This window comes from Littorina saxatilis, linkage group LG12 (assembly GCF_037325665.1).
Source record: "Littorina saxatilis isolate snail1 linkage group LG12, US_GU_Lsax_2.0, whole genome shotgun sequence".
NCBI lineage: Eukaryota > Metazoa > Mollusca > Gastropoda > Littorinimorpha > Littorinidae > Littorina > Littorina saxatilis.
In genome coordinates this window covers 9137859-9149011 of record NC_090256.1, presented here as the reverse complement: position 1 = coordinate 9149011, position 11153 = coordinate 9137859, and the positions used below count along the sequence as shown (strand labels likewise).

General features: G+C 41.5%; 1 protein-coding gene across 2 annotated transcripts in view; it reads left to right on the top strand.

The window, feature by feature from the left end:
- LOC138981199 (uncharacterized) overlaps positions 1–10528 on the top strand; it is a 19412-nt gene extending 8884 nt beyond the window's left edge. The window contains exons 2-3 of one of the 2 annotated variants that reach the window (XR_011460585.1): positions 8838–9806; positions 10087–10528. Coding sequence is in view for 1 of the 2 variants with exons in the window: in XM_070354038.1 (XP_070210139.1) it covers positions 8838–9049 (212 nt within the window). In the remaining variant the exon portion in view is untranslated. Of the gene's footprint in view, positions 1–8837 lie in introns of both variants that reach the window. The other variant, XM_070354038.1, reaches the window with a different exon arrangement.
- Positions 10529–11153: the final 625 nt, after the last annotated feature.

The window sequence follows — 11153 nt, the reverse complement described above, 5'->3', positions numbered from 1 at the left end:
TCACAATTCTCTTCGCAATCTAGTGCACAAATGATGATACAATATTGTAACACTTTCAAGTGTATTTACTGCAGTCTATCATTTAGTCTGCAGCTTTCAGTCTTAACTTGCTTCTCCAGCGTTAGTGTTGCTAACGAAAAAAAATGGCCGCTTGTGCACTGAGGTATATGCACGGCCTTTTGAATGCTATAAGACATAAGACATAAGACATAAGACTTAAGACTTTATTTCAACCATGTGCAGTACACTAGGGACATGTTTTGGCCAGAGTACAATCAATCAATCCATACACGCCCTTCCAAACATCGCTTGCAATCTCAGTCACACACACGCTCACGCTATGAATCATTAGTGATATTGCCTAAATTCCAGGCTAAACATGGTAACATCTGCTCGTACTGATATACAAAGATCTGTTTCTCGCCAACTACTAAAGATAGGGAGGTGTAGGGGGGGGGGGCGAGAACGATAAAAAGGGAGAGAAAGAGAGAGTGTGTTTGTGTGTGTATGTGTGTGTGTGTGTGTGTGTAAGAACTTTCGTGCATCTGTATCTAGCTGTTTCAGTGTCTGCTTTCTACATAGGTTTCGGTCAGAATGTAGACACATAAGATTAAAGCACACTCCCAATTTCCTTTCAATTTCTTGTTTCTTTTAACTCCCGCCCTCCCGAAACCATCAAGCCCCATTTCAGTCTTGTCTCCGTGTTTTCTCAGGCTGATGCAAAAATGAAAATGTCCACAAATGTGGCACTTTCAAGTGTGTGTACACAGGCTTATAGGCCTACCTGCATTCAGCATCTTTCATCACTCCTTCCCTCTCTGCATCCGTGTCAGTAGGGATTCGGGTCTTGGTTGTTGCAGTCTATCATAGCTGTGGGACAATTTCCCTGAGGTCGAGTCCACAATTGCACGATTCACAAACTTGTGCCCAATGATTTTTGTCCATCACGTAGTAGGATTTTTTTTGGACTGTAATATTGACACTCCTGTTAGGCCTAGGCGTACATCTTAGTTGCCGGACTTTAAAGTAATGACTTATCTGTCTGTTTGTTCGTCTGTCTGTTTGTTCATTTCTGTAAATGTGATGTTTGTTTACCCAAAGGTGTATATGTGGGCACAGATGATAACACGATTAAAACACACTCCCAGATTCTCTCTCATTTATATTTCCTATCCCGCCCACCGAGCCATCCACTTTATTCCTTCTTCTTCTTTTTCGTCTTCATCTTCTTCTTCCTCCTCCTCTCTCTCTCTCTCTCTCTCTCTCTCTCTCTCTCTCTCTCTCTCTCTCTCTCTCTCTCTCTCTCTCTCTCCCTCTCTTCTCTCTGTTTTCTCATGCTGATGCAAAATTGAAAATGACCACACCGCATGTGTCACTTTCAAGTGTGTGTACTCAGGCGTATCCCTTTCAGCATCTTTCATCCCTTCTCTCTCCTGCATCCGTGTCATCCGTACTATTGGGATTCGGGTCACGGTGGTTGCTGTCTATTGTGGGACAAAATGAAGTGGAAACCACAATCATTAAATAAAATTGCTGGGAATTGTTTTGGGGGACCGTCATTTTGACATTTGTGTCACAGACATTCCTAAATTTCAGGTTATGTCTGAGTCTGTGTGTGGCTGATAAAGTCAAATTCTTGTTTTTAAAGCATTCCTTTCTTTCTGTTTTTTCGTGGAATAAAGATGTGATGATTTATAATTTCTTTCTTTTTTCTTTCTTCCTTTCTTGTTCTTTTTCTTTCAATTTTAATTTTGAAGACTGATTCACATGGGTAAGGCGGGGGGGGGGGGGGGGTAGGACCGGATTGGGAAGAGCTTATGACATTATGCAGGTAACTATAGGTATGAAGGAATAAAGACCTCTGAATAGTCGCCGGTACGTGTACCATATAATCAACGGATTGAATGCTTTTGTTTTGAATCATTTGCGTCATTTACTCTGGTCCAGTAAAAAAAAGTTATTTTAGGAAACGTTCGTGTTTTATGGCCTGCCAGCAAAACCAAACTAGACTCACGGACACACACACGCACACGTACACACGCACGCACACACACACACACACACACACACGTACGTACACACACACCACACCACACCACACCACACCACACCACACCACGCCACCCACACACACACACCACACCACACCACAACACGCCACACATACACACGCACAAGACAGAAAAAACGAATGTGCTGTCAGCATGCAAGAACTTTTATTTATTTATTTGCATGTATTTATTTTTATTTTTATTGTTTTTTGGGGTTTTTGGGTGGGGTTTTTTTGGGGGGGGGGAGGGGGGACGCTGTACAACCACATTCCTCCATTAGAGCGATTTAGAAGAATTACGAATTTCGTTTCATAGCATTTTTTCGTTAATCCTTTCACGCGATAAACATTCTTAATCGTTTAAATAGTTTTTATTTGGGGTTTTCTCCTTTTTGAGAACAGGGGGTGGGGGAGGTGAGGGTGGGGCTGCCTTCAAGGAGTGGGCTTCAAACATGTACGAAATCGACCCTTTTTAAATCCTTCGCGTTGAAGCATTGCATTGGTGTGGTAATTCATAGCCATTAGCGTGCACGGCGCATTGACGACCACAAACTATCTTTGACTTGATCCACTGCTGCCCTTCCCGTCTTTTATAAACGCTGAATCAATTTGAATAAGGAGGGCGTGCGACAGTATCGCCCAGACCTGGCAGAATGCAACGGAGGCTTTCATGTGATAAATGTATTGAACCTGACCGCTCACGAAAACCAATGGCCTCAGTCTGGTGACACTGTTTGTGTTAGGATATAACTGATATTGTGTGCTAGGATATAACTGATATTGTGCGTCAGTCTTCACCCCCGTATCCAGCGCGCACGTCACGCCTCAGTTTAGATTTCCTGTCCACAAAACTATCAATCGTCATCGATGATAAAGCACATTCATGTCCTACATGGCTAACAGTTTCGCCTCTAAAGGACTAGACATATAAAATAAATGACTAGACATGTAAAATAAAGGACTAGACATGTCAGATTTATGGCGTGCAATCGTCATCGCACAGTTTTATGACATAGCTCAGTGGTCCGTATATATTCATGCTGATAGCGGGGGTGGATCATTGTAGTTTAACTATCAATAACTATTAAACATTCATGCACACACGCGTGGTCGGTAGGCATTAGCGACCAGAGAGGGCGATATATTTTGATATCTGCACTGAACAAAGTAGCGTCACAACTTAACGCCTGTATTATCGTCTTTGTCACGCCCTTGGCGGCAATTGAACCCCACCTTTTAACACGGATGTCCTCCGTTTGCTTGCTGAGTCGGCTTGACTTGACTTGACTTGGCTGTTGTGTGGGTACAAGACTTGCCAAATATAAAGTAAAAACACAGGTGGCGCAATCTTTAAAGCGGTGTTGTTGCCCAGGTTTTAGTTCCCCTGACTTAAAGCGCGATAACAAAAGAAAGAATTGCAAAAAATGTGCATTGTCTTTCTGTCTGTCTGTCTGTCTGCCTGTCTGTCTGTCTGTCTGTCTGTCTCGAGTCTCTCTCTCTCTCTCTCTCTCTCTCTCTCTCTCTCTCTCTCTCTCTCTCTCTCTCTCTCTCTCTCTCGTATAAATACCTTGGCCTGTTGTAAACGTGTATAAGTATTTAGGAATATTGTTTTCAACTCGACTCAGTTTCACTGCTGCCTGTGGTGATCTCTTAAGCCGGGCCAAAAATGCTCTGATGTGTATTATACAAAGATTATCTGTGCTTAATAATAATAGTTTGCATGTCTTTTTGAAGTTGTTTGATTCCCAAGTACAACCAATAGTACAGTATGGTGCTGAGATATGGGGATTGGATAAAGCTGCTCTGCAGTGTGAAAAAGTCCATTTATTTGCATTGAAGAAGTTCTTAGGAGTTCGTATGCGAACACCTAATGACCTGGTATATGGTGAGACAAACAGATATCCGATATATTTGAATTCTATTTTAAGATGCGTTAGCTACTGGATGAAATTGTTAAAGATGGAGGCGCACAGACTTCCTCGTAAATCATATGATATGTTGTATAAAATGGATGAGAGTGGTAAAAAGAACTGGGCCTCAAGTGTCCGTTGTAAATTGTATGAGTACGGTTTTGGTTTTGTGTGGTTGAACCAGGGCGTTGTTAATGAAAAAGAGTTTTTGCGTGTTTTTAGGGAAAGGTTGGTCGATTGCAGATGGCAAGAGTGGGATTATCATATTCAAAATAGTGATAGATTTGCTGTTTATCGGACATTTTGTACTGTACATGACATTAAACCCTACCTTTTGTTGAATGTGGATAGACATCTAAAGTTTATTATGACTAGGTTTCGATTCGGTATTTCAGAAATAAATGTGCATGCTAACCGATATAAACAGCATGATGCCGATCAGTTAATGTGTCCCCTTTGTAAAGTAAAGCAAGATGATGAAGTCCATTTTGTTTTGTGTTGTCCATACTTAAACAGATTAAGAGAAAAATTTATCCCATTTAAATATTATAAAAACCCAAGCACTTTTAGACTCAGCTTGCTCCTAGCTTCCCCTCAAGAAACTGTTGTTAGAAATGTATCCTTGTATTTGTATAAAGCCTTTAAATTAAGAGATGTTTTAACCTCTTAGTTAAAGAAAGTGTAATGTATGTTTTAATCCGTAGTGTTGTGCGATTGTTATGTTGTACCTTTTTTGCACCTGATGAGTTAAATTATGTGCAACGTTAATCATTTGTTCACACTCCGATCCTTCATAAGGGGCTATGGCCTATTGAATAAATTATCTGCGTCTGCGTCTGCGTCTCTCTCTCTCTCTCTCTCTCACTCTCACTCTCTCTCTTCCCCCCTCTCTCTCTCACTGTTTATCTGCCTGTCCACTCTCTCTCTCTCTCTCTCGCTCTCTCTCTCTCTCTCTCGAGTCTCTCTCTCTCTCTCTCTCTCTCTCTCTCTCTCTCTCTCTCTCTCTCTCTCTCTCTCTCTCTCTCTCTAGATTTTTCAAAATTACAGATGGACTTTCAATTTGAACACCCTGGGGGCTCTAATATATGTATGCAAAACAACGGTGCAACCAGTAAACAAAATATTAGTTTTTTTTCCTTTTTTTCCCTTTTGGAGTTTCATTTGTTCAAGTTCAGAAGAAATTTCTGTTTTAAACTTGCCTTGTCAATTTTGCTCAGAAGCATGGACTTTATATATATACATTGCACAAAGCTGTTTGCAACGTATGTCATACGTAATTAGGAACAGCAGGTGCAGAATTTGCATTTTAGATGCCAAGACTACACCTTTTAAAGCCTTTTTCCTCATGCGAGACGAATCGCCGCCATTCTCTGTTCAGATTTATGGCGTGTAAATGTTGTTTAAACAGCCCGAGTTTGGATTTGTCACGGTTATCTTCTTTCTTTCGTTGTGCGATTCACAGTGGTACCTGAGATGAAAGGACATCATAGTTAGAACCAGCCAAGAGTGCTCCTACATTACAAGTGGCCTGTCATTTCAGGTATAAACTGGTCAAGATATTGTACACACTCAAAGTAACAACAGAAGGTGTTCCCTCGTAGGAGGTGTCCTCGCATATGAGGGGGCCTACTGCACTTTTCTCTTGACATTAAGTTAACACATCAAAAAAGAACTATGTACGCCTCAATCAACTCCCATGCTCACAGCATGAAGCAAAATGAATCACCTCAATAGATTTTCAATGAGGAAAATGTCGAAACTCATTCTTTTAAGATGCGTGCGTGCCTGGCGCTTACATCTTAATCGCAATGTGCAAACATCTTCATAGGTTCTCGGCTCAGCTTCCCCAGACCTAGGAAGAAGAAAAGAACATGAAGAGAAAGAAGGCGCTTTCTTTTCCAAGTGGACCGGAGTTAGATGAGCAAATAGTGGACCATAATGAATTTGCTGTGACGCCCACCGTGGTCTGAAAGGAAGAAAAAGAAACTTTGATTATTGCACCTCCGGGTCTGTTTGCTTCCCTTTTGAACATGAGGAGTCCGGTAAAGGGCCGTGATCATTCTTTTTTTTTTTTTTTTAAGGATGGCAAGGCGCAAGTTTGTGTGAAGTGTTTGGGGTACTCAAGGAGACCGAGAGTATTTCAATTTGGTTCAGTTTTCCTCCCGTGTCACAGTTTCTGTCGTTCAATTGTAGAAAAGGCGTTGCCCTCTTAAAGGATTTCTGTTGCCGTTGGCCAAAACACGGCGACCTAGTAGAACGTACCGTATGAAAACGGTACCGTTTAATGTTTGTGGTCCAGGTCAGAATTGTAACACAGATGATAGTTTTGAGGGGAATACCAGTGTCAGTGTAATGAATGACGGGCGCTGTGGCGGGGTGGTAAGACGTCGGCCTCTTAATCGGAAGGTCGAGGGTTCGAATCCCGGCCGCGGCCGCCTGGTGGGTTAAGTGTGGAGATTTTTCCGATCTCCCAGGTCAACTTATGTGCAGACCTGCTTGTGGCTTATCCCCCCTCGTGTGTACACACAAGCACAAGACCAAGTGCGCACGGAAAAGATCCTGCAATCCATGTCAGAGTTTGATGGGTTATAGAAACACGAACATACCCAGCATGCTTCCTCCGAAAGCAGCGTATGGCTGCCTAAATGGCGGGGTAAAAACGGTCATACACGTAAAATTCCACTCGTGCAAAAACACGAGTGTACGTGGGAGTTTCAGCCCACGAACGCAGAAGAAGAAGAAGAAGAAGAAGAAGAAGAAGAAGAAGAAGAAGAAGAAGAAGAAGAAGAAGAAGAAGAAGAAGTGTAATGAATATGTTGTGTGTGAAAATACAAAATAAAAGTGTAGCTTGTGTTTACTGCACTACATATAGCATGTCTCCATCTTTCCATCTACTATAGTATTTCCCATTTAATTGTCACAGAATTGATACAGCCAAGTGGTTTTAATTGTAGCCCCTTAGCTGTTATTCGTCTGGTTGCAGCGGTGTAGGGAGAGTATTAGACAGTTGTATTTCCACAACTGAGGATTTGTTGTGTTGGGTTGGTGTCTGTTCTGCGTTTCTGTTCCTTCTCCATACATGCTCTCCATCGTATGTCATTCTTTTCAATGTATAACATTTCTTGCGTTAAGATCTCGCTAAACTCGCGTGTTAACATGACACTCTTCGAAGAACGCAAAGGATCAAACTTATTAAAATGGGTTTGAATGCTTTCTCTTCTTTTCTTTCTTTTTACATTTAGTCAAGTTTTGACTAAATGTTTTAACATAGAGGGGGGAATCGAGACGAGGGTCGTGGTGTATGTGTGTGTGTGTGTGTGTCTGTGTGTGTGTGTGTAGAGCGATTCAGACTAAACTACTGGGCCGATCTTTATGAAATTTGACATGAGAGTTCCTGGGTATGATATCCCCGGACATTTTTCATTTTTTCGATAAATACCTTTGATGACGTCATATCCGGCTTTTTGTAAAAGTTGAGGCGGCACTGTCACACCCTCATTTTTCAATTAAATTGATTGAAATTTTGGCAAAGCAATCTTCGACGAAGGCCGGGATTTGGTATTGCATTTCAGCTTGGTGGCTTAAAAACTAATGAGTGAGTTTGGTCATTAAACATCGGAAACTTGTAATTAAAATTATTTTTTTATTAAACGATCCAAAAACAATTTCATCTTATTCTTCGTCATTTTCTGATTCCAAAAACATATACATATGTTATATTTGGATTAAAAACAATCTCTGAAAATTAAAAATATAAAAATTATGATCAAAATTAAATTTCCAAAATCGTTTTAAAAACTATTTCATCTTATTCCTTGTCGGTTCCTGATTCCAAAAACATATAGATATGATATGTTTGGATTAAAAACACGCTCAGAAAGTTAAAACGAAGAGAGGTACAGTAAAGCGTGCTATGAAGCACAGCGCAACCGCTGCCGCGCCAAACAGGCTCGTCACTTTCACTGCCTTTTGCACTAGCGGCGGACTACGTTCAGTTTCATTCTGTGAGTTCCACAGCTTGACTAAATGTAGTAATTTCGCCTTACGCGACTTGTTTTATTCTCAGCTTTTCAGTCTTTTTCTGATGTTGCTCCTGTACAGAAATATGCAATAAGAAACTGGCAAAAATCGTATGCGATGATTTAAGGACCTTCTTCTGCTTCAGCGTTCGACAGTTGGTTTTAGGACCAATACCAGCAAGAAAGACTTGAACATTTCCCAAATGTAACAAGTCCAAACCCAAACATATAGCTGTTTATTGGAATGCGAATTTAACAGTTCTTCATCTAACATTCAACACTGACAACACATGGTTCGATCTTGCCACATCATCCCGTCACTGTTGCTTTGCTTTCAGAAGGAAATAGTTGCTATTTTTTAAAATAAGAAAAAGAATATGCTCGTTAATTTGCCGAGGGGATTGTCATTTTCCACGGATTCATACATAAATTATCTCTTGATAGACGATGCTCGAAAATAATCCTGTCGAGTTTGTATGGATTGTCAAAGAATGAATACTCTTCCTTTTTGAGGCAAACCTTCCCACGTGAAATTATAGGCCAGTCAGAAGCGAGAGTGTGTCTGGGGCGCTTGTGGGAAGTTTGCCTAAATGAAAGCAAAAGTATTCACTTTTTTACAACTCATACAAAACCCGACAGATTTCTGAACATCTTCTAAAATAAAAAAAATTAAAATAAAAAAATAAAAAAACATGGGCGAAAGCCATTTTGACATGTAATATTTTACTCATTTAGCGTTAATTATTAGTATAATCGCTCTTACTCTTACCATTACTCTCGTAAATAAAATAAAAATGTCATTGTCGTCGTCTATTTACTGACATCGAATCTCAACTTAAATGTGAAACTGTGTTTCAGGAGAGCGACCATTCCAGTGCAAAGAGCCAGGCTGCAACAAGACGTTCGTCCGTAACGAGGAGTTGACTCGTCACCGCAGGATCCACTCCGGAGAGCGACCTTACGCCTGTAGCACGTGCGGCAAGGCCTTTACGCGCAAGGACCACCTCAACAAGCACGTGCGCATGCACTTGGACCTTGTGGGTGGCGTGGACTCCATGGACTTTGAATAACTGCCATGTCATATGTGCCAGACTTATGCTTACAAGTTCCGTTTGAGCAAGTACGTCTCGTCATAACTCATCCGAATCTTGAAGACCTTTTCGCCAAGCACGCGCAAGGATCATGTTCCTCAACAAGCACGTGGGCATGCACGTGGACCTTGTTGGGAGTGTGGACTCCATGGACTTTGAATAACTGTGATATGTGCGACACTGCAGTGTGTGTTGCAATCCCTGCTTCCTGTTGCAAGTTCCGTTTGAGCGGTCAGAGTCTAAGGACCATGTACCTCAACGAGCACGTGCGGATGCACTTAGGCTTCTGGTAGGTGCGGATGCACTTAGACTTCTGGTAGGTGCGGATTGTTACGAAGCGGTTTACTCGTAATTTGTGGTAATGTGTATTGTTGTAAATAGAATAGACTATAGCGATGGTCAGACATTGGAAAGGGCTATAGGCTGCATACCGTCGCGTTGACCGCAGTGGAACCTTTGTGTAACTGACAAGGTTTTTCACGTGCAAGTAATGCAGACGACAGCTCACTGGCAATGTCATAGCAAGAACGACTTTGTAAAATCAGTCGCCGTCAAGGAGCCAAGCTCGACTCATGTTTTTCGTAACACTTTAGCAGACGGGCTCCTGTTTTAGGTATCTGACTGAAGAAGGATGAAGACTGACGAACTTTCCCTATCAGTCTACGTGATATCTTCCATTTTCATATTCATGCCAGGCCGGCGACTGTACTAAATGTTGGCTTTACACTCTTTTGAGGTATGTTTGAAACCGGTTATATTTTCATGTCATGTTGTCGTATGTGAGAAGAGTGACTGGTTCTGTGTTTAACGTTATTGTGTAGGCCTAAGCTATTGTGCTACACTGCTTAAACATGTGAGGGTTTTACGTAACGTTTTCTTGGCTTTAGAAAACAGGAATTAACGTGTAAATAATTATATTGGCTCATGCAGCTTAATATGTTGGACGAGTGAGTATTTTTATTGTGCGAGTGAAAGAAACTAAAGACAAGTTGACTTATGGACTATAAACTTTACAGTGTTCCAACTGGGGGGTTTTCATCGCCGGAGGCTGAACTGAACCAGTCAACTGCGGCTTGGTGTACATGACCATGGCATGGAGAGCTGGCAGGGTTCTACAGTTAGCCGCCGAGACGAACTGGAAGGATCAAGGACTACGTCAAGCAATGGTTGCGGTGTCGTGAGGACTGGTGCACCCTTGTCAGTCGTCTGAAGGACTTACAGCCATACCAACATCTTGAAAGCCGAAAGATGGCAGTAGGGTAACGTACAGTAGAATACCTATTCGTCTTACCTGTTAAGCTGCTTTGTTTGAGCCAAAAGGTGTCTGCGTCTTGGACTGTAGAGTTTCTTGCGGTGTTGTCGGCCTAGGGTACTGGTCGAAACCCGGAAATGATTTTGTGATGTAAAAAGCTTTGTAAACAATAATAATTAGTCTTGGCAGTGTCAAGATCCATTTAACACCAGGTTTTTGCGTGTGTGAGTGCGTGTGCGCTTGTGCCTTGTAAGCTACGGTAGCGGACAACTATTCAGATTACATTCAAGTCTGTAAACAAATACTAAATTTATAGAGTGGTGTAGAGGCATTTATGATTGTCTAGAAACCGGCCAATAAAGGACCATAACATCTGGCGCAATAAGGGCTATACCACTCCATAACACGGATACACTTAGACTTCTGGTAGATGCGGAGTCCATGGACTTTGAATAACTGTGAACTTTTCACTAAAATCAAGCAATACGTGATGCAATAATATCCCTTTTGCAAAATCCATCTCAATACACAAATGGATTACTGTGATTTATGTACTATTTAAGAGTTTCTGTTCGTGGGCTTTTTTTCCTCATAAAAATGTATGATTGATTATTTATTAACTTCACTGGGGCCCACGTATTTGGAGAATATATAAGATCTCTCATTTGTGACTGCATTCGACTGATATAACGTTGGAGATGAATTACACTGGAGAACATTTGACGAGAAAATGAGGATAGAAAGAGGAAGAGGGTTAAGAAGGAAGAGAGAGAGAGAGAGAGAGAGAGAGAGAGAGAGAGAGAGAGAGAGAGAGCACAACTGTGAAATGCA